At 37.4% G+C, this 27,674-nt stretch overlaps 3 protein-coding genes across 3 annotated transcripts in view; 1 reads left to right on the top strand and 2 right to left on the bottom strand.

The window, feature by feature from the left end:
• Positions 1-3,133, bottom strand: part of mino (glycerol-3-phosphate acyltransferase mino) — a 50,993-nt gene extending 47,860 nt beyond the window's left edge. Inside the window, exon 1 of the mRNA XM_019042971.2 lies at positions 2,902-3,133. The gene's annotated coding sequence lies outside the window, so the exon portion shown is untranslated. The remainder of the gene's footprint in view (positions 1-2,901) is intronic.
• A 307-nt stretch (positions 3,134-3,440) lies between these two features.
• LOC109031567 (WD repeat-containing protein 91) lies at positions 3,441-14,160 on the top strand. The gene is made up of 14 exons (XM_019043153.2): positions 3,441-3,803; positions 4,517-4,640; positions 5,745-5,885; positions 6,289-6,404; positions 6,604-6,812; positions 7,415-7,539; positions 7,715-7,808; positions 8,464-8,617; positions 9,187-9,308; positions 9,735-9,911; positions 10,332-10,443; positions 11,030-11,254; positions 11,962-12,129; positions 13,404-14,160. The coding sequence occupies exons 1-14, from the start codon at positions 3,684-3,686 to the stop codon at positions 13,560-13,562; spliced, it is 2,046 nt and encodes a 681-aa protein (XP_018898698.2). The 5' UTR covers positions 3,441-3,683; the 3' UTR covers positions 13,563-14,160.
• A 4,812-nt stretch (positions 14,161-18,972) lies between these two features.
• Positions 18,973-26,667, bottom strand: LOC109031470 (uncharacterized). The gene is made up of 3 exons (XM_019042986.2): positions 26,511-26,667; positions 22,124-22,462; positions 18,973-19,284 (listed from the first exon to the last, which is right to left on the bottom strand). The coding sequence occupies exons 2-3, from the start codon at positions 22,430-22,432 to the stop codon at positions 19,186-19,188; spliced, it is 408 nt and encodes a 135-aa protein (XP_018898531.2). The 5' UTR covers positions 22,433-22,462; positions 26,511-26,667; the 3' UTR covers positions 18,973-19,185.
• Between the last annotated feature and the right edge of the window lie 1,007 nt (positions 26,668-27,674).

The following is a 27,674-nucleotide window of genomic DNA, read 5'->3' as shown; positions in this document are numbered from 1 at the left end:
CGTCGGCACGATAGGCAACGTTGGAATTAAGGTACTAGAGAAACAAACAAGTTACATTCAGTTTTAGTGTCGAAAGCAACCAATCCTGAACGACTCTCATTACAACACCAGGATGCAACTATTCGAGCTCCATGGATGTCCGGATTGCATACGCACCCAAGTGAAGGCGTTTTGACCGTCCAAGCACTCACCACTTCATCCGCGTCGCGGCACCAACAACGGCGCGCGGCGGGTTCTTTTACTGCCAAGATCATAAATGGCAGAGCGCATACATATCTCCTCGGCACGAATCGTTAATACAGGGGTAGGATGTGATTTTCTTTCGTGCCTCAGTGTTGATACCGCGATATACTGTGAGCATGATTTGTAGAGCAACTATTCATCCCTAAAAGAAGACTTCGGAGTATAAATGAAGAATTAGACCGTGAGTGCTGAGAGCTGACAGGTGGAATTAGCCTCTGAGGGCTATTTAAATAAAAACAAAAATTGAACGAACTCGGTCATTCTATATCCTAGTAGTGGTCGTACCAAAGGTCGCCTCAGAATGAAACGAGCCTTTCGGAGAGGTTTGGCATGAAATTTTTGACTAAAACTGTAAATTTTGATGTCAATTTCTTCACATCAGAAATTGTGAAGGGTGTTTCTGGAAGGACATTTTACGAGAAAATCAATGAAACTACTTCTAAAACCTATACGCTCCGCAATGACATAGATATGAGCTTTTGATGCTTCCAAATTTTGCATGACTCCTCATTAACGCTCCAGCTCCACTGTGCGCCGCTGGTACGGCGGTTATTTCAAAACGCCTTCACTTTCTTGGGTATGCAACATAAACATCCATGGAGCTCGAATATTTGCATCCTAACGTTAAAATGAAATTTGATTGGTATCCGTTGTATGCGACACTAACTAAAGCTTTTAAGCTTGTTTCCTTAATACCCTAACTTAGTGCCAGCGTTGCCAATTGTGCTGATGAAGTAAACCATTACTGAATCATATTGCGACACTGTCACCTCTTCGAGAAATGCATAATTTAAATGTATTAAGTACAGAGTTGCCGGTACTCAAAATCGCAAAAAATTAAGTATCTGAGTATGATATGAGGGTTTTCATAAACTTACTTCAATGAGGTGTCCTTCGTTTTCCGAAAAAATTTGTTTCTCGAAATTTTCAAATTTTTGGTTTTCAATTCATCTGTTCAGTTGAGAAATGTAGAGATCATGCGTAAAACACGCTATTTCCATGGTAACGCTGGACAACCTTCCCCTTCTGCTCGCGACCATGGTCACATGGTTAGCAAGTTTTTCCAGCAGAAAAAAAAGGGGCTTTAATTTTTTGAGAACGTAAAACATTTTCCAGAAAGCAAGCCAAAGATGCAATGTGCATGATTTACACTAAAGAAAAAACTTGGGAAAAATTAAGACTTGAAAAATGTCAACAGCACGAGGAAATCTCAAGTCCTGACAGGAAATTCTACAGCTGACACAGGTTTTTGTACAGTGGCTTTTGGTAATTTAATGATTGATGATAAAAGCCACAAAAGAATCTCAGGTTTCCAGGATTTGATTTTGAGTCTTTAGTACCTATTGAGTACAGGTCATTGTTGTAGAAAGCTTATCTCCAATATAAAAATCCAATCCTAAATTTTCAAAGTGTTTTGCTATACTTGTTTAAGAGGCTAGGGAGATTTTTTTCAGTTGGTTGATGAATCAGCCAATTAGAAATATTTCAATCAATGCCTGGAACTACTGGTGACTGAAACAGTACACTGAAATAACAGGCGCACCACACCTTCTTCTAGAAGAACAAAAGCCATTTGCAAAAAAACAACAACGAGGGTTTCTTCTTATTCATCCTTCCTTTAGCTGCTGTCCAATGAAGATTTTCTGTGCTGAATTACTTTACCCTGAATTACTATCCCTTTACCTCTTCCACACCCTCATTGATTTCGTTTCGCCTCATTTCTGAAAAATAAGGGTTGAGGCTTTTTTTGGTCTGCCTTACCTTTCGAAAAATGACGCAGCACCCATTCTTGAACCTTCCAATATATTCTGCATCTATGCATTCTCATTAGTTAAAATATGAAAACCTGACTTGGACAGTCAAAATCTGATTTTACTTGTGAGTAGGTACCTGGTTGCTTTGTTTTATTTGGACAGTTTCCTGCTGATATGAGACATAATTCCTGCTGTCATCATTCTCACCTTCAAATGCAATGTAACCTACTTTTATCAAGGCCTTACCATGTTGGCAGTCAGAGGATCTTAGATCGATGAAATTTTGGAATCATAGTAAGTACTTAGATGCAATAAATAGTTAACATACAGGTACAACAATGACTGTACATGCTACGTGTATTCGGCATCTTACAAGTGCCTAGATTCCCATCAATAAATACAAAGGCAAAGTGAGTGGGAACTACAGAGTGCCTCTTAGTTTCCTACCTTGCTGTATTGATCAGGATTTAGTGTATGTAAGAAATTAGGGTACCAACTACATCTGAAAATGCAGCTCATGTTCTTTAATGCCTGAATCTCCATAAGGAATTGGTACTTTTTTTTCCAACCGTGCGACACCCATACGCAAGAGGTCTCAGAAATGCGACGAAGAATACGCACCTAAGATGCAGAGTGCTCAAGTACCTAATTCGTTATCAATTCAAAGTCCTTCAAAAAGTTACACAGGGTTAGGCGACTTGATCATGGACATGATAAGGGCTAACATAACGCAAAGGCTAGAGCACAGCAGAAATTGACGTGATGGTTACTTCCATAAAGATGAAAGTTTTTGAAGCCGGCTGGAGCCTGACGGCTGAAAAATTGACTAGACAACTTGAAAGACGCAATTGCTGTGATACAGCTACAGATTTCACGAAAATTAGCCAATTCCTTGGATACTCACGGTGAAAGTGCTCCACGAAGTTCGTAGCTACGTTTTCGGCTTCAGAGGTGATGAGGAGAAAAGCACAATTTACACAAACGTCGCATGCAAGGGGTTAAGAAAACACATAGAGGGACAATATAATTGATCCAAAATCACAATCGCAGGGCAAACTTAGTTTTAATTCACAGAAATCGGTCGGTTCCAGCGTCACGTTACCCTCAAAAATGCAATGCACGCAATTTGCTTTCAATTTCTTCACGCAGTTCATACGCAGCGCAGAGTAAGCCATCGCTGTTGCCATTTCGTTTGAAAAAAAAAGCATGTGGTAAATCAAAAATTGTTGACCAGCCCCGTACGAGGAACATAGTTTAAATTTTTTTTAATTTTCGATGTGCAAAGCGATGAAGTATTTTTATTCTCAAAAAATTTTCTGATAATTTTAATTTCGCTTTTTCCATTATTCTTTTAAATTTGGCTTAGTGGCAAAGCAGTTCAATCTATTCGCTGGTAGAGAGCAGCACTATTCAACTTGTCTGTGATTTGAGGTTATGTTTACAGTTTACATCTACATTGAATACTTTATTGGCTGATAAGAAAATTGAGTTATTTCCTTGTACTTAATTACTTTAACAACTATGAACTGTGTATAAGTTTTTCTTTCTTTGTTCTCATTCTACATTCTCCTCAATACATTCTTTCTTGATGAAGAATTTCACTACCGTTTTGTTGTCGTTTTTCAGCAGAAAATTTTGCCCCAAAATGTACACGCTGTAGTATGTTTTGTCTCGCTGTTAATTACCATGTCTCACATTCAATATCTTGATGAGCTTATCAAAGAATATTTACTGTTCAGAGGGTTTCCTGGGACTTTGAAAGCCTTTGACAACGATCTCAAAAATGACAAAGATAAAGGGTTTAGGGTGAGTTTACAGGAGCGTCTACAAACGCTCCTCTGATGTTTTTAGTCATATAATTGTATCAGCTCCAACTGTTTCAACCTGTCAATGAATGACTCTGTGTTCTTCCAGGATCCAGATATTTTGCCTGTATTGCAAAAGTTCCTGTTCAACATGTCCGTCAGACTTGACGCAGATTGTTTTGACATTAGTCATGTTATCTATATCTGAATCTTAATGCGTGGAAAAGTTAAATTAATGCTCCAACTAGCTAAAATTATTTATTTTATCTCTTCAATAGTAATCTTTGATTACATATCTAAACCCAATGTTTTAATATTTAATTAATTGAAGCTTCAAGTTTGAACTTCTGAAAACATTGTGGACTTTTTTAAATTTTTTTTTACCATTAGTTCATTCAATTTCTGTCTGAGAAGATTGCTGAATCAGTACGAGTTTACATCTTAAATCAGTTGTTGTAAGCCCTTCTAATGGACCCCTTTAATATTGAAATCTAATTTTCAATATGTCGGTCTGTAGAAAAGGAAGGCTTACTGTTGATGTCTTTCATTTTCAAGAAGTATTAGTGGATATATCCTAAAGGCAATGGTATGCTCGCAATGTGTGCTATCCCTCTAATTCAATGTTAAATCATGTTTAGAACACAGAATCTTAATGATAAGCCAGATTTTAGACAGTCCCTCCAACTGCAACCCTAATATCTATTTCAATTGCAGGTTGACAAGATAATTGAGCAACTAATGCAGTCTATTCACTCTCATGACCTAAATGCGATTCGTGACTTATGGACTCATCTTGAACAAAAGCTTTTTTCTAGATTAGAGCAAGAATTCTTTCCAGGTAAAAGAAATTGATTATATAGATTTTGGTTTTGTACATACCTCCATATTCCTAATACTACATGTTCTTATCGTCTCTAAAAGCTGCTACTTACTTGAAATCTTTCGTGACTAAGAACCACATTATTTCACAGCCTTTGATACTGGGAAGTATAATGAAATTCAATTTTTAGCTCATTAATCAGGCATCAAGGTTTGAAAAATTTACTTTGAATGCTACTTTTTGAATTCTTCTTTTGAGCCCCCCAAAAAAGAGAGTTAAAGTGTGTAAGGGGGAAGACGTCAAAGGGGCGCACTTTTTTAAAAATGTCATTTCTCGCAGACTGAATCAATTTTTTGGTAGGAAATTAGTAACGTAGCTACCTCAAATCCTTGATTTAATTCATTATCATTTTCTAAATTTCAAAATGACGATGGCAACTGTGGGGAATTTTTTTGGATATTAAAGTGTTTTGCGGCCGCTATCCCGGTTGGATGTGGTAAAAGGCTGAAAATGATAAACATATGTGCACAGGGTTGGTGGGGCAGAAGGCTACACATTTTTTATTCATAGCCATTTTGTAGAAATAATATATTTTATCGATGGGAAAATGTTGAGAGACGTTCTTAAATCAATCATGCAGGGTAAAGCTGTTTCTGATGACTTCATTTAAATATAATCCGTGATTTTTGGCCTGATTTGGCCATCATTTCAGAAGTAACCTTTTGGCTTATTGTATTTAGCGAGGACCTTGCCACAACAGTTACATGCATCACTTTTTTACATTTATTTCTCATTCGTGTGTTCCTTTTGAAAGTTTTTGACATGATCAATGTGTTCTGTGTGAAATTTTGATGAGATAGCAATATAGCATGTGCTGTATTGCTCAATTCTACCCTTTCAAGTAGTCCATTCATGTAAGCATTACTGAGATGCACAGTACAGCATTTGACTTAACCAATCTAAATGTTAATTTGCTTCCCCAGCAGTTGAACCTCTTGAAGGCTTTTAAAGATTTACAGATGTTTTCACTTATTTTTTTAAGGATAAAGTGTCCAATTACAGTAAAAAGTCATAAGTCAAGTTGTCAAAGTGTATAATGTTACAATGATGATTCTGTTTCAGCTGCAAAGAAGTTGGAGTATGCAATTTACAAATATTACTTGGCACAAGCTGTTGCATACAACAAACCCGACAAAGTATCTGAGTTTTTGTCAAAAATGACCCCAGAGCTACAAGGTCAAAATGAATGGAAAGACTGGTTTAGTGAGTAGATTTTAATGCACCATTTATCTTTCTGAGAAATTAAGGCCTGCTGTGGTCAATTTTATATCCTACGTGTGGATGTTCAAAGGAATTTTTGTCACCAACAAATGAGTTAACAGTACATTTTGTTACAAAATACCCATAAATTGCTCTCATGAATGGAAGTAAAGTATTTAGTTGATATCATGTTTAAAAGGTTGCTACATCAAAGATGTTATTCCACTAAATTTAACTCCATTTCTGTATAACGTTCAGCGAAAAACGTTTTAGAAACTTTTGGCTCGGAAGAATTAGTTGCTTTTTACGTTTCAGTCACAAATGCTCATAATGGATTATACAGCATGTTCTTCTTAAAAGGTATATTAATACCATACATAATTTAATGTGAATGAACTATTTTCAGTGCTACCATACATGAAATCTCCTGAAGAAAATCCTTTATTTGCGACGTATTTCACAAAACAATGGCAAGACACACTACAAATCGCTCTCCATAATTTCTTGGCCTCTGTCTATCAGGTATGTATGTCTCTTAATTTTAAAGCATTCTATGATTTTTCCTTTTTAATAATAAATCTACATAACGAAAACTATAGTACGCTGAGGAAGTTATTTGTAATGACAGCAAATATATACAATATGTCTTCATTTTTCATTTTCCAGCTGCGATATTTTTGTTGTTTATTATTTTGTACCAATAATTGAATTAATCTTGTAGGTGCTGCCACTGCCAACTTTAGCAAGCTACCAAGAGGAAGCATTAAGGTTTAGAAAATTAGAAGAAGAAAATGAGTCATTGAAGCAGAAATTAGCTATGTTAGCAGAGCGTCAACATAGCATAACCTCCAACTCCAACGCTGAGGATAATGTGAAGCCACCTGTTATAACGCAATTAGAGCTTATTGATGATTTTTACATTGTAGGATTGTAAGTATATATAATCATTTTTAATGATTTATCTCATTACTTTGCTGATTTATTAGAAGTTGATTAAGGAGAGGGAAAGGCACAAAAGTGATGTCCTCAAATATATCACAGATATATATAGACAGGTTTCTATAGGGCAGGGCTCGCCTGCAAAATCCAGTGCCATTAACTCAGCAAGGTGCTACGAGTCCTCTGAAGCAAATTTTTAAAGCCAAATCATTTTTGCAAGGATTCCTACAAATAGTTGGGCAAAATAACTTTCCACCCGACATACTTCTTTTACGTTCTTACTTTCTTCCTCTCTCTTTTAATAAAATAGTGGGATCCATATAATGTGAAATTGCTGCTTGAAAAGTTGGCAAAAATTTGTTTGATTTTACTTTATACTTTTGAATATTCTTTCATTTTTGATCATTTTCAAATGTTTGCTAATGTTTGGTTTTTTGAAAGAATATAGAAAAAATGTATGAAATTTTAGGCGGCGTGCCAGAAAAATTTGAGAGAATAATTTTTTTGTATCCCTTGCATTTCGGATCAACGGATGTCTTTCCGCACAAGTTTTTGTTTCATAAAATGACTAATAAATTTCTTTAATGTTGCAGGGAAGCAACCTCAAAGGAACAACCAGCGGAAGGCCAATCAAAAGGTTTAAAAACTTTAATTCGTAATATTGGCGGCGGTCTTCCATCAAGTCCTGTTATGGGCAGGAAACAATCTGGTGCTTACGGTTAGTTAGTTTTTGCTAGTTCTAGACTCTTTGAAAATATATAAATCGGTAGATATTTTCATTTTTCTAATCAACCTGTTAAAATAATTCTCTTTTTTGTTTTTTAAATGTTTTTTCCTTAAACTACTTAAGTAATGTTAATTGGTTCTTAATTATTTTCTGTTTCTCTTGACAGGAAGCACAGAAGCTCTGAATATTCGCTCTGGAAATAAGCAGTGTGTCAGTCCGTCAAATGCCTCAGCTGGATGGGTCAAACCATCAATCGGGAGGTAAATTTATTTTGAATTCAACTGTTCAGCGAAGTCTATCCAGCTTAAAATATCTATCCTATAAACCTCTAAACCTTTTTACTGAAAAATTCTTGGCTACTTATGGGTTCACATGATTTGAGTCTATCAGCACAAAATCACTTATAATTAAATCACAACAAATTATGCATGTATTTTATTATTTATAGATTCCATTCCTGTTGCACAACCGAATGCTATAAGATGAAGCAAGCAGAGAGAAGATAAAGAAAATTCTCCTTTACTTCTGCTTTCAATCGGTATTACAGAGTTGCCTCAGTCAGGGAATTCTGTGAAATATCAGAGAATTTTAAAGTCTGGAAAAATGGTGAAAACATCAGAGAAGAATTGCTAAGTCTGCTTTATTTGCTTGCCACAATGGGTTTGACGTTTTGATCAACAGATTTTGCCTGAAAACCATTTCAAATTATGTATCTTTAAATTTTACCAAACTGTGTCGGGGAAATTTCAGGGAATTTCTTCTTCTAAATTCTGTGGCAACCATGATAACCTCTTCTCCTAGCTTTTTTAAAAGTTTGCAATCTTCAATCACCGTTCTACATAGGTATACAAAATATTTGCACTAGCTCACACTTTTTTTTAATAAAAAAAAATAATAACTTTTCTTTGTTAATAGTGATTCAGGTGGAGGAATAAGCAAAAGATCATCATCAGTTGAAGGAAGATCTGCAAGGGTCCGAGCAGGGAGAGACAAATCCGTCGATGCTTTGAGCCGGAGGTCGAGTGGGAAACCAACCCAACCAGGGAACACCTTCATTCTTCTAAGCCAAGTTAGTACTATAATTAAACTTGTTTACTGCATTCCAAAGTGATTTGTCCCTGAGTCCAGTTTTGGTTGGACTGGCAATCATCATGTCAAGTTTATGCAGTCAAAAATCTGGACAAATTTTGAGGTTGAAGCCTTGAGTCAGGTTAGGTTAGGTTAGATTATGTGTCATCCTATAAAATAGCACCGCAATAAAAGCTAAGCCATAATATATGGAAATAAACTAAAAATTTTATCATTCTATCATTCATTTTCCTTTGTCTCGAAAATACTGCTCACAAAATTTCAAACCCTGTAATCATTCCGTTACTAACACCATTAGTGGGTCAAATAAAAGAAAAGGAACAATCATTGGATTAAAAAGTGTCAAATAAAGCAATGAATTTTCCCCCCTAGTGCGCTAAACCCTGTACATAGGGAACCTCTAGTGCCTTAGGTATCTTACCTAATCCTTTCGACACTCAGCTTGCTAGCCGAGACCTACCTTTTTCCCCAGTACATGAGGTAATTTATGAATGAACTTTGCAGTGATGCTCATTGATTCCACATTCTGATTTGTGATTATTTTTCCAGGAATCATTCCTGAAACACAAAACAACTGTGACGCAGTGTCGCTTTAACTCCAGTGGGACATTGGTTGCAAGCAGTGATATTCTAGGAGTTTTGAACTTATGGTGTCCTACACCATCACCAAGGTTTGTTCAATGGAGTTATAGTAACCTTAAAAACTAGACAGCAAATCTGTATGTAGAGGCTGATTCCTAATTATTTTTAAATACATGAAAGTTAGAATGAGCAAGATATACTGTGCAGAAGCAATACATTTTTCGACATTAAGCTCAGGACTGGAGAACAATTGCTTGATTTAGATCCAGGCTATTTATTGTAATCATAGTTTGTTCAACTTTTGCTTGATGAGATTTTGACTGATAGCCTAAAGTCTGATTTTTAGCATGGTCAATTTCACAACCAAATTGACAGTGAAAAATTACTCGGAGCCAGCCTTGAAGTAACCAAAAAGTAACTTCCGATTCAGAGATAAATCAATAATTAAAAAGTTATCATTCATTCGAGGTGTCATAGTAAGTATTTTATACATTAATTTATTTGTTCTTTTTCAGACTATTAACAACATTCCAGCTGAATTCAAGCATTCTTTGTCTAGATTGGGTGAAAAGAAATGAACGATATTTGATCGTTGGCACTGAGAGTGGCACTATACTTCTAGTCGACACTAGAGAACATAAAATTATCTGGGAAACAGGAAATGATTCAAGCAGTCTTTTATTCAACAATAAGTAAGATTTATTACAGTAATTATCATGGTCTATTCTTAAATTTTTACTGATGCCTTTGATATTAATCTGGCGCAAATTGGAAACTTACAGCCCCTTAAAATTAGCTGAAACCCATTCAAGCAAATTCATGATTAAAACAATTAGTTTTTCAAGTCACCTCGAGGTGTGAGGTGTCAGTAACAGCAACTCTGCCAGCTTCACCACCACTATTGTCGAGCAGTAACATACTTTTAATACAAATCTCTCTGCTGGAATCCTTTTTAGTCAGATAACTCCCTAAATGAAACGCATCAATGTTCAGCTTTATTCTCCTACAATTTCTTAGAATCAACTAACTCATGTACGTGTTTGTATTTATTGAAAGATGAAAATTTCTATCTATTTGTGAACTTTTAGTAAATGTGCCGTCTACTGTTTCAGAGTTTTGTGTGTAAGTTGCAGCCCTATGGAGTCCAGTTTTATCTGCTCTGTAGTGAATAAGAGCAATGATGGGAAGCTACTATTATTTGACATCAAAACATCCAAAATGGAGGCAAGTGTAATTGATCATCTTATATTTGAATTTTTCATTTTTTACAATTTTTCAAATATCTTTACACTATTTCATTACAAATTGTATAAACTTACCCAAAATTTTTTCTCAATGAAAACCACCATTTCATAGTCTCTAAACTTTTTGAGGTGAAAATGAAATTTAAAATAAAACAGCAGATCTATTCCCACCGCAGCCTGATTTGAATCAATAAATCTTGGTATACTTATCCTGATACTTTTTTGTAACTTTCCTAACCTTCTTTTCACAAGGAAGCTTTTGAACTTAAACCACCATTAAAAAATTTCTTTTATGCTGCTTAAAAAACAGACTGCAAAATATGTTTTACAAGTCTTCTCCCTCATTCTCACCAGTCAGATAAGTTTTTGAAGTCCAATTTTTGCGAGTTTTCTTCTGTTTCTCTCTCCATTGTAAAACATAAATGAACAAACAATCCAATTTTTCATGTCAAAATTACTCAGATCTAACAAAAAGTGTTTTAAAGAAGAGCTTTTAAGTGATTAATCATTGATGCAGAAAACTTTGTCATAAAATCTGATATTTATCGTGAAATGTTTGTTTATAGAAAGAAATATCTCATGGGCGTGAGAGCACTGTTTATGTCACTGCTGTCACATACAACCATAATGGTCAGTTGCTCATCGCAGGTTGTTCTGACGGCTCTGTCCTAACAATTGATGTTCGCCATGCTGAGTGCATAGATTCCGTTCAATGTCATCAGACTGCTGTTCATAGTATACAGCTTACGCCAGACTTCAATGCTTGGTATTCTCTGGGAAATGGGGATAAGGTGGGTACATCTAACTTTTACCAGGATATTTAGTTTTTTCCTGTCTGTAATAATAAGATTTGTGTCATGTTTTCACTTGATGATTTGGAAGAAACAAATTGAAGGGCTCTTCCAAGTCGATAGAGCTTTTTAAATACTTGATATTTTCTCTACAAGCTGAAGAGTTCAAATGAAGTTTGAATTTTTCTTTTTCTATTTGTTCTGAAATGTGTAATGCCTTGCAAGCAAAGGAAGTAGGAGGATCAATGAAGTTTGATCATCATCTCGTTTTGACTCAGCATGTGTCCAAAAGAAAAAGGAAGAAAAAAATTGAAGAATTTTGCCTAGTGATGACTAATGGAGAGGATCGTAATAATTTTTGTCAAAATTGTGGAAGTTCTGTACTTAATAGGAAGAATTCTATGGCAAACTTTAGCTGCAGTGGTTTCTGCATAGTTCATACTAATCCTAAGAAAAATCACATGATAATTTTACTTTGGCTCTTTTTACGAACAAAATTAAAAGTCTACGTAGTTTTGGCTTAGCCTAATGTGGCTACTATTCCTTTTCTGTAGTCATTGGTTCTGACAAATCCATTGCAATACTCCTCTTTATGAATCCTATTCATACCACCTTACCGTCTATCTTTGCCGAAATATTTTTTCTGTATGGTTCTTCCTGGTGCTATCTGTGAAATTTTCAAACTGTAGAAGTGCTTTAATTTTCAGTTATACCGAAGAAGTCTGGATTATCGGTCAAATGCCGTCGCAGTTTGGGAGGTTGCATTGAAAAGGAATGAAAATAATGACAGTGAATTACCATGGAGGTTTGTCTTACACCATTCAGGATCATACATTCTTGTCAGCTCAGGGCAGTGCAGCGGTCACATTTACCAGGTACGCTAATACATCAAATACCTATTTCTCTCTTTCAGTTTCATCCCCCTTTCTGATCACTAAAGTACTAATGTAAGTTTTATTGATAAAAATGCTGATGCTTAGGTACATGAATTTGTTCAAGTTCATTGATTTATTTTATAACTTAACAAAATACAATTATGTATGAGGTCAGAAATTGGGTTGCTTACAGAGTGTCCCAAAATTCTTGTCATTAACTCTTGATAAGAGCGAAAAAATAAAGCCATTTAGATGCAGGTTGTGGGCGCTTCATTAGCTTTTAAGCGCAATCTTGTTGAGCTCATCTATTCATAAATACACTGAATTGCAATGATTTTATAGGAGATGGATTCACGTAACGTCTGGTTAAATTTTACACCCGTTTTAAGAGGAGAAAAACAAACCTAACCACAATTAAGTTTCATCCAGAGACAAGAGACCCTCCGCTGGCCTCCTAGCGACAGGTGGAAGCTTTTACTTTCGGGGTTTCAACAATTCCTTATGGACAATTATGAGCGAGCAACAGTCATCACCCTATTTTCGGCTGTTGACTTACCTACATGGTCAATGATGAGCTTCGGATGACGTCATAAGCCAAACAACTTCCCCAAACGTCGGCCATTTTTGGCTTGTTTGCAAAACGAAACTGCCAACACGTTGTTGAACATCAACCATGCAGGTAAGTCAACAGTAGAATGCTGAAGTCCCGAAAGTAAAAGCTTCCACCATGGCCAAGTTACTAGTGGAGGGTCTCTTGTCTCTGGTTTCATCAAAGCACAATGTTGACAGTCAGTGTTATTGTTAAGTGTTACAACTTTTAAGAGACACATTGGTGAGAAATGACCAGAACTCAATCAAACTTGGATGGCATCAAGATAATCAGCATCTTTATATGTCAAACTCAACCAGAGGGCTCATCGTAAAGTAAGGGACTACTGCTAGCCCTCATGCACTTAATCATCACTGATTGGTGAGACCGAAGTCGGAAAAACCATAGTATGTACCTATTAAGGTAGTGGTCTGTATAATCCATAATGATTCATAAGAGGCAATGTCATTGTTAATTTTCGATAAAGTTTGGCAGTAAGGTAGACATTATTCTTCTCTGCTAATCTAAAAATTGCAGTCCTCAAAGCACAATTTTCTGACTCGCACTGTTCATCATCACTTGACAAAATCCTTGATTTGTTAAACATTTACTTTTCAAGTGTACTGCACTCATCAAGTAGTGAACAGTGGTCACTAAACTAAACAGCTCTTCTCTATTGTTTCAGATTTCTCTCAAAGGCCTAACCTTGTCTCTAGAATTAAAAGGGCATGATAGCCCTGTAGTTGCATGTGATTGGACGACAGCTAATCAATGTGGATCATGTATTACCGCTTCAACTGATGGCAAGATCTGCGTATCAACAATTCTCCATAACGCTCCATGATTTTATTCAAAGGAATAATTTTTTACACTTACCATTCCTTGATTCTCTGCAATATTCATGTATCGTTGATTATTCTGTGAAGAGCTCTTCTCTTAGATCTGGTCATACGTTTTCTACTTCTTACATACTTAAAATTTTTATTCACTTAATACTTCCCCAGGAACAAAAATATTTTAGTCAAGCTTCAAATTATTTTTTTAAGTACGATACAATGTATTATGAATACTTTGTCAATTGATTTTGAGCACGAGATGTGAGTACAAATTGGTCACGCATGCACAGGTTTCCTCAATACGTTGAGAGTGTCTTGTCTTAGAAACAATTTTTGAAAGAGATGTGACTATCATAGGTAAGCCTTCTTAAATTTATTGAGTTGCGGAGCACCTTTTGGCACTCTGTGATTGTGTGAAACCATAACATTTGGGACTCCATTCAAGATGAATGTCACACTTTATCTTACCAAAGAAAGTACATAGTGTGCCAGAAAAGCACAATTAAGTTTGCCGCTCTCTCTTTGCCTCATACTAGATTTTGTTACCTTTTATAATTGCTATTTTGTGTTATTTTTGTGTGATTTTGTTATCTGTGATAAAGAATCTATGAATAAACTAATGAAGAAAAAAAATGTTGTCAGTCACTCATTTAATTCAACCTGTTAAAATATAATTAATATTAAATTATAATAAGTGTTAACAATCTCTCAATGAAAGTTTTTTAAGATTAAAAATTAAGTGCATGGTGCAGTTTTAAAAAAAAGTATGGACTTACTCTGTAAGACAATAAAGTTCAGCGTCCGGCGGACGCCATTTTATTTTTCAGCTATTCTCTGCAATTTGAACTATTCACTCTTTTATTTTCTTGTGAATTTCATTGATTAATCTATTCTTGCCTCTGACTGATTGAGTCATTCACTGAACAAAGGCACCCTTTGTCATTCTCTAATGCAAAAATCGTATCGTACTCAATAATTCTCCTATTATCCATTAAAAATATCATGCGAGAGTTTTTCTTTGAAAATAATACGTCATAAGATATTTTTAATCTTTACGACTGAGATAATTTTTGTTCATCATCAAAATTTATGATACATTAACACTTGGTAAGACTTATTGAAGGCAACACAAATAACTTACATCTCTAATAAATGTATCCACTGAGCAAAGTATTCCTCCACATACCTACTCTGGCAATTTCCCCCTGAAAAATCATGACATCGTCTAGGAAGATGATCATATCTATTACTCCTCAGGATGAGTGGAAACAGTGATTTATTGTAATTCTGAAAAAAAGAATGATCAAATGGACTTAGAGGCAAGGAAAGATAAAACCTCATACATTTCAGCAGGTAAAAACTCACAGAAAACCTGATAAAATATTCCAAATCGAGGACCCTTTTCGTCCTTTCTTACATAAAAATGCCATATCACATATTGTAAGTTTTCAATAAGTTTCTTTTGAAAATGTTTACAAAAATTTAGGTACATGGTTTTCTTACTTCATAAATTGCTTAATTTTTAATTGACTTTACTTTGAGTTTCGCGTCAACTTGAAAAATCAAGGAAACTCAAACTTCTTTTGGCTTATTGCACTAAAATTGTTTTTGCCCAAAACGCAAAACTTAAAAGCACACAACTTCAGCAAACGACAGGATACATGACACGGGCGAACCTTTTGAACTTCAACTTGCTCTTCATCTGAACTGAAAATTTCAAATCCATTGAGACCTAAACAGTGTTTAAGTATCTCCCCATATGCTGATTGTACACATACATGAAGTTGCTCCTACAACGCACTCTGGTGTTCTGCAACACCAAAACGCAACATATGTCTATCTTCCTAGAGGTTATCGGGCAACTGACACCGCAACATTTCTTCATCAACGCCCTGCCGTCATCCCTTCACGGGATGTTCCTGTCGCTCATTTAATAATAAAAAAACACTGAAGATTCCCTTAAGCCTCAAATTCTGTTAGCAAACTTTCAGCTTTGTTCATTGACAATGCATTTTACCATGATCCTGAAGTCAGAAAATGCAGCTCCAAACTCTGGAAATATCTGAATACTTGCATCCATCCTATAAAGCAATGAATTCCTGCAATGATTGTTCTTAAATATGTACCTATTCATTCTTTGAATTTGTGTAGGAAACACTGTAAGACCATAAATGGTATCTACCTACCTGAGAGCCAAAGTATTAAGAAACCAGAGAGTTCATGGTTAAAGTCTTCGGCCGCATCGTATTCTAACCTCAAGAGTTATTAATCCTGCTTACTTTAAATACAATGGAGCTATTTGACAATAAATTGTCTCCATCCCCGTACGGATGTAAATACTACAACCAGCTGTGGCATGATCATGAGGAAAAAAATTAAACTACATTTGATCGATGATCAATCTCTTCAGCTTGTCTAAACTTCACACTCGAAGAGTGACTATTAAACATGTCGACACATTCTATTCTTCAGATGTTTGCTACAATTGAAATGAAGGTGTAACAAGCTTAACAGCATTACTGGATATGTTACTCCTGATTTAACACATTATTAACTTAATAGAGAACTCTGCGTCGAATAAGTCACGAAAAAGTTCATCGTTTGCTTTGTTTACAAACTCAACCATGTGCGTGCTGGCGTCACGTGCTGCGCATGTAATTCATGAATGAACCATTCAAAACGGGACGGACCAATGAGAGACCAAGAATCCTTCATCGTCAGAGGTCATCGAACTCATCATAGTACTATACGTAGTATTTTGTAGTAAGTGTTGCCAGATCGAATGAGTAAAGAACGGTAATAGCTACTTGGCCGTATAACATGTTAATACACCCGAGATTTCAGTAGGAATTTTGAAATTTCTCATCTGACGCACTCGATAAGCAAGAAAACGAACTAAACTGCCTTGCAAATCTATTCTTGGAGGTGTTCAGGACCGTTTTTCAACGAAATAAGAGAAAGATTTGATTCAAAAGCGGCGAAAAAAAGTGTCTAGCGTGAATTTGAACGAATTTCTAGTACGTTGTTCTACGATATCGTAGACGCCTTTTTGTAGATTTTCAAGGCCTAATACGAATTTATTTTCACGCAGCAGCGTTGCCAAGTGTAAAACTTTAAAATTCCATATTTTTCGAAGGTACAGAATTTTAGAAGTGTGATTTGCGCTTAAATTCTTCTAAAAATATGGTCTTTTAGAATACGTCATTGAATTGGAAATTTTATTAAATTAGATTCGCGGTGTTGCCATTTTTCGTATTTTTTGTGATCTTTTTTAAAGTGTAATACATCATCAAATGCCATTTTTCAAACCCCGAAAAAGAAAACAGTTCATTGTATCAATCGTACTTTTTCTTATACCTTAATATGTTATACTCCCCAGGGAAACGACGGAGGCGAGAGTTATGAGCATTAAAGATTACGCTCCGCGTACACCAAGAGCAGTCCGAGCGCCAATTGCTGCTCCAAGTTATAACTCCATCTCCTTCCGATCCCGTTTTGCCCTCTTTTGAGCAACCCCCTCCCCCCTCCCCCCCAGGAAAACTTGTCTTATTTCCGCTTGTGCATGGTACCTTACCAAGGTGCGGCTTATTCCAATAAATTAAAATGATGGAAGTAGACTAAAAGAATGAACAGTTTTTTTGCTTGATTTTTTTTTTTTTTTTCAGTCATTTGACAATGTACATACATTTAAAAAAATATAGATCATGAAAAAAAACGAAAAATGGTAATACCCTAAGCGAAAATAACATATTTTGAGAAGAATTTTCGCGGAAACCGCACTTCAAAATATTTCTTCGTTAGTTATACGGAATTTTACAGTTTTACACTCGGCAACGATGCCGCGCGAAAAAAAATTCGTTTCAGGCCTTGAAATTTTACAGCAAGGCATATTAAATATAGTAGAACAACATACTAGAAATTGGTTAAAATGAACTCTAGGGATCTTTTTGCCGATTTTGGATAATTCTCTTCGGGTTTTTTACTCTATCCGACGAAAATAGCTCATCTGAGTATTTAGCCTCCGAAGGCTGATGTTCTTCTCCGAGCAAACTGACATATTTGGATCAGAAGACTTTTCTTTGAGAGAACTCTAATTCTCTATGGAGGGACTATATGCAATAATTGAAAATTGGATGCGTTTTTTACGACAAAAATGATTACTTTTGGAGGCTACGCACTGGTCTTTTTAAGAAAAATTTAGCACTCGGTAGTATTTAAGATATCTTGTGCGAGCCTTCAGGACTTCTCTATTGTCGAGAAGGACTTTTGGACCATCTACCTATCGGTAGATACGGCTCAGGAAAATTTGCGATGTAGTCGGAGAAGACGGCTCTTTCGATAAAAAGAAATAAAATGAGGTAGGTAGGTAAAGTATGCCATAGCTTAAAGGAGTTACTCCTGTATCTTTTAGCGAAGGCAGGAAGAAACAAACAATCACATGTATTTCGTGTCATTCACATACAGAAACAGCAATATGACGCCTTCGTCAGGAGCTCACTTGATATTCATGCCTGCAAATGCGCGACTAATCGTGCTCAGCGGATGCTCTAGTTGCATACTTTCAAAACTGAAGGCGCTCTAGCTTTTCTAACTTTCATGCATGGAATTGCGCATACCGGAGGGGGGAGGGCGAACCGTCTATATCACCAGTAAGCGAATTTTATTTAAAGTTCCGAACCTCCTTGGGAAGTTCTGTCCTGGTTTGTCTCATCAATCACCAACACCAGTGGACACCGTTGTTACCAGATTCGGACAATTAGATCCGTTGGTTTCCGATAGGTCGAATCTTTTTTAGAACCACCTGCGATTCGTTACCTAGTCATCAAACCGTGGGCACAAAAGTAGTTCCGAACCTCTAAATAAAATTCGCTTAGTGAAATGGTCTTTGTTCAGCAAACGTGCAAGTCACATTATGTTAGTAAAAGTCTTGAAAATTTTGACTGTGTAATTTACTCTGATCAATCTCAGTAAATTGTTTTATATTAAAATATGATACTTGGAATTAAACAATAGATGGGTCATGGAGTCAAAACTCTTAAGTGGCTCAGTCACCTTGATAAAATTGAACCAAATTTTTGAAGAAAATAAAGATTTTGAAGGTTTTATGCTCGTATGACAGTAAAAAATACGAGTCTATGTCCCATATTATACTGAAAATTTATCGTGAGCTTAGTTGTTTAGGCAGAAGAAAGGTGGGCGTTCGAAATCAGTTATGAATCAATTTTTACTTATAAAATGTGATTTGGTTATCCTTTGCTAAAACCTAGTCCAATTATTTTCAAGTTTAAAAGTGGATTATTTGAAGGTGCGATCGAGAGTGGTAAGACGGACCTCTTCCTGAGACCTCGTTATGACCTCATATTTTCATGGTTCGCATGATCATATAACCAACATTAAAGAAGAATATCGACATTGATATCACGTTGACAATTTATTTCTTCGAAATATCGAGTGTCATTTCTCTCCACGTCCATTTAATGACAATCTTCCCTCAGGATTTAATACATAAATGTTTTAGACCACAATCGTTTTAATTTTTATTTATTTTTTACACGATTTTCTTCCATCAATAAAAATAGCGCTCTGTATAATGTTGGGTATGAACATGGTGAGTATCACATGAGTTCAGAACTATGCGTCGTCCGTTATCCTGAAAAAGTCCTCCTTGATTTTGAAACAGTTTTGACTTTCGGCTATCGACAAAATCATTCTACAGACTCGCCTGCCATCCTGAAAAACCAAAAGATAGATTTCAAATGGGTTATATACAAAATCCTTCTATATCAATTTCAATTTTCTTTCCTTCGTCCTTTTTTCCTCCTTTGAATCGAGGAAATGCGGAATCTGTGCTGTAATGAGCTTGTTCTGTAGTTTTCGATTGTTGTAATTCTAAGGAAGAGCCGTCAGTACACCAGGTTCACAGGAATTCGTCCGATAATAACCCATCACGAAAAACGAGTTAACAGAAGAGGCAACGCGTACTCTGCCGTGCTAAGGATAAACGCCGTAAGGACATTCGAGAGTTCCCAAATTTCCTTCGATAAAATGTTTATTTTTGAAGAAAGCTATGGATATTTTTCCTTGGAATTCTCAGGAAATTTAGGTGAAATTGCGAACAAAATTATCTGAAAAATTGGAAAGAAATTTCCCCGAAAATTCATGATTTATTGAAGGAAATTTGGCAACGCCTGAAGGCTCATTCGGCGTTCTTCCTCAGCACGGCAGTATTCGGGGTCGTGGGCGCAACGTGCGGTCTATTTGGACGTAATTAATCAAAAGGAACTACATCCTTTCTGATATAAACCCTGGCATCCATAAGAATACACGCATGATAGGGTTGATGGGTTTCAGGACATTCCTTCGACGATTTTTTGTCGGCGCACCGGTTTTGTCCAGTAGTTTACGTCCACGCGTAAAATAAGCAACAGTGACTTGGTTCAAGCGTTATATTATAGTCTGTATGTAAACTTACATGATAATATTGATATGAGAAAATTGAGAGAGAAGGAGGTATTGTTATGGTAACTCATTTTTTAAATGAAATGTTGCTTTCTTCCTTTGTTTAATCTTTTCTAATTGTCATCGGTGAATATTCGGTTTTATTTCTATCCTTTAAATTGATCGATAACACTTACCTTATGTTTATTTCACTTATTTTTTTTATTTTTTTTTTTGGGGGGAGGGGTATTACTTCATTTTAAAAACATTTACATTTTTAAAACTCGGAAAATATTTGTAAAACTTTTTCCAAGCGATGGTACTGATATTTATCTCAATGAACTAGTTGTTCTGAAGAAATTATACAAAAATGAATAAAAGAGGAAAAAACCAAGAAGCACGCAATCTTTTAATTTAGCCCATTTGTAAAGCGATGTTTAAGAGTCAAATACGTCCAGTTTTGAGCATTTGCTTGCGCGTGCACCACACTGCATCACATTAAAAGCACAAAATGTAAAAGAAAAAATTAAAGTGCTTTGGAAATCATTAAATTTGACTCGAAACCATCTAAATATTTACAAAACACACATTGGGTTTTCCTTTGTACATATTTTTTTTTCATCAATTTAGATGAGAATAATCCATGCAGATTGTGCTAACATCTCAAAATCATGAGTCCAAAAACGCTGACTCTGCCATTTTAAATATTAGAGCCAAACACAGCGGAGCGGTGTGCTGCCGCTGCGCTGCCAGCACGGAACGCGCATTGGCGCCTACAAACCTAACAGGGATACTTCACGCATTGCGCAATGCGTGAGGTATTCCTGTTGGGTTTGTAGGCGCCAATGCGCGTGTCGCGCTGAACGCCCTCGCCCGCCGCGCCGCGGCGCTTCAAGCAACTGTTTCGCAACCAAGGTTTTGCACAGTACCTATTATACGAAATTGAAGGCGGCCCAACATATTAAATATGACAGCCATACTTTAATAGTGCGGCTGCGGAGCTTTCCTCCCAAAATAAAGCAAGATACTACGGTACAAAAAGAGAGCGGTCGTCTAAAAACTCACCAAATCCTACCATCCGTATTTAATAACTTTTAACATAATTTTTGAGTTTCATAAAAGAAAAAAGTGACTTAATTTAGGCACACACCTTCATGAGTATGCCGTCACGACGATTTTATTTTGAACCAAGAATAAAATCGCTGAATGAAAGTGGTTGATGTAAGTGACTTTTCTTTATATATAAGTATCTCTTCCTCTTTAAACAATTATAAATGAAGATGACGTCAACTCCATGTGCATAGTTGCGTGGATTCGGAGATGGTGAGAATTGGAGCTAACCCATCGACTTGTGGCAATTGATAGACAAAGCTATAGACAAAGAGAACGAAGGGAAACTGGAGTGACCCTATCCGTGGAAGTCGGTGGTTGCATTGGACAAAGGAGGTAAGTAATAGACTAGCTAACGCCATCTTACGAGAGAACCTATAGAGGACCTATTCCATCATTTTCGTCTTTATGTGTCTTTAACGACCACTCATTTCAACCTGTAGGATTGCTCTTTTCCCCTGTTCCTTCTTCGTCTATAGCTTTGTCTATTAGTTTCCACCAGTCAATGGGTCAGCTCCACGTCTCGCCAACTCCAAATCTACGCCTTCATGCACCAGGTGTCGACTTCATCTTGTAGTGTGATTCTCGAGGGCTGATTATTGACTCGACAGACAAAGAGGAGGAACGGAAAATGGTGATACTCTATTGGTCGGCCCGCTGTATTCGCACTATAGGATGACACGGACTCCAGTGGCGTGACGTGAATTGCAATGTATCGATTGTTCTGCCATTTCAACCTATGGTAAAGAATCGATTATGAAGGTGTTCGCTGCGAACACCCTGATTATCGATCCTTTTCCATAGGTTTAAATGGCATAACAATCGATATATCGCAAAGCACGCCACGCCACTGGCGGACTCCTCGTGCATAAACGCGTAGATTCGGAGTTGGCGCGACGCGGAGCTGACCCATTGACTGGTGGCTCCGTTGGAAGCGGGGTTCGGATCGGGTGAATCACAGGCATTAACATTGATTCTCTCTCGGTCAAGAGCCAGAAAAATGTAGCTCACGCGACTTTACCTCGAGTGCTAGCCGCCTGAGCGTGGCGGCCGCGGCCCCTGACGGGAGCGACGCCAGCAACGGCGGCGCGGCAGCCAGGTCATGGGCAAGATCGTACGGCAGCGGCTGCGGCTCTTCTCTGTCTCTGTCGACACCTGCGTCTCTGCGGGCCGAAGCCGAAGCCGCGGACAGCCCTCCTGGTCCCAGCAGACCGCTCCCGCTCCGCTTCTTCCCGCTCGTCCAGCCGTGCGAGTACTGGAACGTCTGCGCCAACGAGTCCGCCAACCAGATCGCCACCACCACGCAGATCAGCCACTGTCTCATCGGCATCGTCTCCGAGGGTGCCCGCCGCAGGTCGATCTGGAATCAAGGCCGAGAAAGGATCTAATGAAGCGTGGAGTACCTACATGGGGAGAGTATGGACGTATCGAAGTACACTGAAAAAAATGGTATATGCTGTTTTAGCACCTAGGATGTCAAAAATATGTCCGGTGATCCTAAGATGCTGCCTTGACTGCCCATGCGGTTGAATTTGCATTAACAGGATGTAAAATTAACTGTGGGGGCAGTAAAGGCAGCATCTTGAGATCACCCGACACATTTTTGACATCCCAGGTGCTAAAACAACATAATGTATTATTTTTTTCAGTGTATGGAGAGTACCTAGGTGGGGAGAGCATGGACGTATCAAAGTATGGAGAATGCGAAGACGGGAAGAGTATGTACATATCAAAGTATTCAGAATGCCTGGATGGGGAGAGTACGGACTTGTCGAAGTATGGAGAGTACCTAGATGAGGAGAGTACGAACATGTCGAAGTATGGAGAATACTTAAATGGGAAGAGCACAGACGCATCGAAGTATGGAAAATGCCTAGATGGGGAGAGTACGGACTTGTCGATGCCGAAGTATGGAGAGTACCCAGATGGAGAGAGTACGGACGTATCAAAGTATGTAGAATGCCTAGTTGGGGAGAGCACGGACATGTCGAAGTATGGAGAGTACCTAGATGGGGAGAGTACGGACAAGTCGAAATACTGAAAAAAAATGGTATCCTGATATAGCGCCTAGGATGTCAAAAATGTGTCTGGTGATTCTAATATGCTGGTTTGATTGCTCACGCAGTTGAATTTGCATTCGCAGGATGTCAAATTAACCGCGCGGGCAGTAAAGGCAGCATTTTGGGATCGCCAGACACATTTTTGACATCCCAGGTGCTAAAACAACATATAATGTATTATTTTTTTCAGTAAAATATAGGACTCTTAGGATTCAAAAGGGCAGCGAACCTTCCTAGTTCCTATACGAAAAATACTTGAAAAATGCCGCTGCCAACCTCCAGATTACAAATAGAGTTTCCAAAAGTAGGTCAAACATTTTTCTTGATAAAAGAAGAAGAGAGACGGCAGAGTATTGCGTCTTACCCTTAAAAAACTATTATTCTGCGATAAAGCAAAATTTCGCAATCTTCGGAGTAGGGACGTTTTTTAACTGAACGATTCAATCAAACATTTCGATTTTAAAAGTCGCAAAACACGTAGCTCGATTTGTAAGGCTGAACATTTTCAGACCTATTTGAATTATTCAATGGTAAAACCGAAAGACTCTTTCTTGAAATTTGTAGTAATTTTTTTTTTTTTTATTTTGTACAGAATATTTATTCTATGAAAATTTAGAACGATAACGCTTATTAATTTCCTTAGAAAAGAGAGGAAACCGGAACTTGGGACTTGTGTTTTTCAAATTTCATTACAATCGTCTATGAAACGAGGAAAGGGAAGAAAGGACCTAATTGAATCGGGACGTGCGAAAACCGCTAATGTCCATTTTGCCGCTCTTCAGTTTTTTTGAGTTGATAATACGTTTCGGAGTTGAATGCAACCACGAAAGTGGTGTTAGTACTCGTCTCCGGGTTCCCTTAATCCCAAAACGAGTCCTTTAATCACTTTTATGGTTGTATCAGCTCTGTAAAAGTATTATCAACTAAAAAAAACTGTAGACTGGTAAAATGGACATTAGCGGTTTTCGCACGTCTCCACTCTCCATTTAATTATAATATCGAAAAAAGTCAACTAACTAAACAAGGTGCAAATTTAAGGAGCCGCATTACCCACTAACCTACGTTCTACTACACTGTTGATGGGGTCTTCAAATGATGCAACTATTCGGCCTCCTCGACCAGCCTAGGAAGTATCTTTTCATTTGAAGGCGTTTCTCACGCGTCGTCACATTTCATCGAATAATAAATCATCTCAATCAATCGTGTGACTCGCTAGCCTATTTTAACACACCCTCCATTACGGCCTAAACTTCGAGAGCCATTTTCAAGCCTAGGAGTTGGTTTTCTTTTAGAGAAAACTAGTAGCACCATCGTGTTTCTCGCGATATTTTACGGTGGAAAAAGTACAAATTTCTGACACGACATGCAACGGCTCCATTCAAAGAAGTCAGCAAAAACCGTCGTAGTGCACGATTTTATTCAAGTAGACTCTTTTTTCCCTGGTGAATGGGAAATTCAAATATTGACCGTGAGACTCCCAAACCACGTATCTCGTTTGCGGTGTTTAAAAATCTCCGCCCCCAATATTCTTTTTTTTTTTTTTTTTTTGAAAGGTAATCAGCATTATTTTGTAAAGTTTTCACAGAATTTTCTTCGCACAGAGCAAAAAAATTACAAAAATTTTAAAGAATGCACGTCGAGTAGTTTTCTTTTAAAAAATAAAGTATGCCAGCAAGCCTGCAACGTCGCAAACGAAGATACGTGGTTTGGGAGTTTCACCGTCGATATGTCGTAACCAATGCTAAATGGACGTATTTATGCTAAAAGGAACTATGTTACACACAATCCCTTTGCACATAGTTCCTTTTAGCAAGAATAGGTTCAAATAAGAACGTCGATATCATGATTGGTAGTTGGTATCAGTAATTTTCATTGCTAAATCGTATTCTACATGAAATTTTGATGAGGAAGTGTATATCAGAATGATTAAATTCGTACCTTGAATGTTAGTTAGTTAATTTTATTTAACGACGATCAGCATCTAGGCTATTTACGTCGGGGACTAGGCAATTTTAAATTTTTAAATTTAGTTTCTTGAAGAGTTTTAAAATTTCTATGGTCTATAAACTAGCAGCAATATATATATACGAGGAATGTTTCACCGAGGAATACTTCAACTAAGAAGAGAACCTCCCAAAAATATCGACCTAAACCGAAGTTATGACGGCTTTAAGTTTACAGTTCAGAACAAGCTTTTCCGAGGAAAAAATGTAAGGTTGTAATCCATCATGCATATATAAAGACCAGGGATGGATTAAGGGGTGGCCACATGGGCCGCGGCCCATGGTGGCAAATTTAGGGGGCGGCAAATTTTGCATTTTTTTTTAAAATATAGGTATAAAAAAATCTGATTCAGAAAAAAAGTTACAAACGAGAAAAGGCGACAAAATCTCTCATTTCCTGAGGTATAGTAATCTCTAATTTTGTAGTCTTTCAGTGATAACAGCTACAGCACCTTTAATTTGTCGAGTTAAGAGAGAAACCAAACATGCAATTTGGCATGGAGCGGCGCGGCGCAGAGAACAATGATGACGAAGACTTGAGATGAAAAGGAGAAGCTCTCAGCGTGGCGGTCGGCATGTAACACATATTAGCACCTACAAGACTGCATGAATACTTCACGCATTGCGTCAAACATAGTGCGGTCAGCCCGTCAGCAGCACTCAGCAGTCGACGTGAAAGGCATAGCGCCTACAAGACTGCATGAATACTTCACGCATTACGTCAAACACAGTGCGTTCGCGGCGGCGCGGCGGAAGTTAAAAGTATTGAACCACATTTATGTTTGTTCTTGCATAATTTTTCGTTCATTTCTTACAAATGGAAGGCCTTGTTCACACAGAGATAGGTTTACGGAACTTAACTTCCGCCCAAAGTTCCGAGAACTTTTGCTAGTAGTGTTGACATGGCTTTCGCAAAAAATGTGTCCAACACGAGTAAACGCGTGTTATGTACCCCTCCCCCTCCGGCACGTTCACTTGATGGTTTTTATTGATGTTCCAAAACGAATAAGTAGGGGGCGGCAAAATGCAGGCGGCCCATGGGCGGCGAGTAGGTGAATCCGGCCCTGATAAAGACTCAAAATCGTTGGATTAAAACGCAACTTTACGCTCTTCTCTGACACTAAAATATATAGGTATACATCACTCACAAGTTATTCTATAAAAGGTTCGAGTGTATTTTACCATCGAGAGCTCGATCAATACTGCACCCTTAATCCAACTGGAGAAAAAACATTTCTTGACAAATTTTTCGATGTCCTTTTTCCGTGACCGGTCACTTACGTTGAGAAAAAAAAAACAGTGTTAAAAATTCGCAGTTAATGAAAAAGCGACACATTTTCCTCACCTGAAAACCAGCTTAACCAGCCCACAAGCACGCACTCTGTGTGCTGAGGAACGACTATCGTCGCTTACGGAGAAGGATACTGGAGAAAATGGCCAAGCTGAGTGAGCTTTTTAAAGTTTTCATTTCTCTACTTTCCGCCAGTATAAAAATAATATAAGGGATAATTAAAGGGGCGGCGGCACCGTGCCGTGCTAAAAAAAGGGTTTAAACCTCTCCGAGCTCTCATTGCTTCAAATGCCCTTTTTATAGACATCCCCTCAATTTCAGCGAAAATGAGTGCATGTCGTCTTCCTGTCAACTTATTCTCGGAAAAATAGACTAATTAAGTAGCTACGCCATTTGACGTATCTTGCTGCCCTGCCAAGGAAGAACGCCGTATGAGCCTTCAGACGTTGCCATATTTGTGTCAATAAAAACCCAATTCACTAGGAAAATTGTAGGTATTTATCTTCAATTTTTCCAGACAATTTTGTTCGCAATCTTTTCTAAAAGTCTGAAAATTTCAAAGAAAAAAATTAACAATTACCTTAAAAAATAGCCGATTTTTCCGGAGCAATTTGGCAACTCTCGAATGTTCATACGGCGTTCTTCCTTAGCACGGCAGCGTGGTACCGCCCTTAGAAAGCGTTGCAAAACGTTTGACATCAAAACAGTCCATTTTTCTGGGTGGAACCATGGAATCAAAGCATGGAAAATAATACTACCGTACTAAGGAGGAACGCCGTATGAACATGCGAGAGTTGACAAATTTCTCCTAATAGAACATGTATTTTTGACAACATTCATGCATATCTCCCCTTAAAATTTCCCGATGTTTCAGATCAAATTGCGTACAAAATTGTCTGAACATTTTCATAAATGGACGTATCTTTATCAAACGGAACTATGTGCATTATAACGTGAGCCTTGTCATGCACATATGCTTATGGGTCTCAGGGCTCATGTCTTAATGCACATAGTTCCGTTTAGTAGAAATACGTCCAAATAATATTCGCAATTTTCCCAGTAAATTCGGTATTTATCGGAGGAAATCTGGCAACTTTTGAAGGCTCATACGGCGTTCCTCCTTAGCACGGCAGAATAAATATCGAACAACGCGATCATTTAATCATGGCGGGTATTCGAAATTGGTACATCGATGGATCGATCGAGTGACTAATATTG

Source organism: Bemisia tabaci, chromosome 4 (assembly GCF_918797505.1).
Source record: "Bemisia tabaci chromosome 4, PGI_BMITA_v3".
In the NCBI taxonomy this organism is placed as follows: domain Eukaryota; kingdom Metazoa; phylum Arthropoda; class Insecta; order Hemiptera; family Aleyrodidae; genus Bemisia; species Bemisia tabaci.
This window is presented reverse-complemented; position numbering and strand designations above follow the sequence as displayed.

Coding starts and splice junctions, on each gene's coding strand:
- LOC109031567 (XM_019043153.2), top strand. CDS start 3,684: ATGTCTCACATTCAATATCTTGATGAGCTTATCAAAGAATATTTACTG. Junction 10,444..11,029: donor TCAAAACATCCAAAATGGAG/GCAAGTGTAATT, acceptor GTTTGTTTATAG/AAAGAAATATCTCATGGGCG. Junction 12,130..13,403: donor GCAGCGGTCACATTTACCAG/GTACGCTAATAC, acceptor CTATTGTTTCAG/ATTTCTCTCAAAGGCCTAAC.
- LOC109031470 (XM_019042986.2), bottom strand. CDS start 22,432: ATGCCGATGAGACAGTGGCTGATCTGCGTGGTGGTGGCGATCTGGTTG. Junction 19,285..22,123: donor TCAGGCGGCTAGCACTCGAG/GTAAAGTCGCGT, acceptor TTGGTTTTTCAG/GATGGCAGGCGAGTCTGTAG.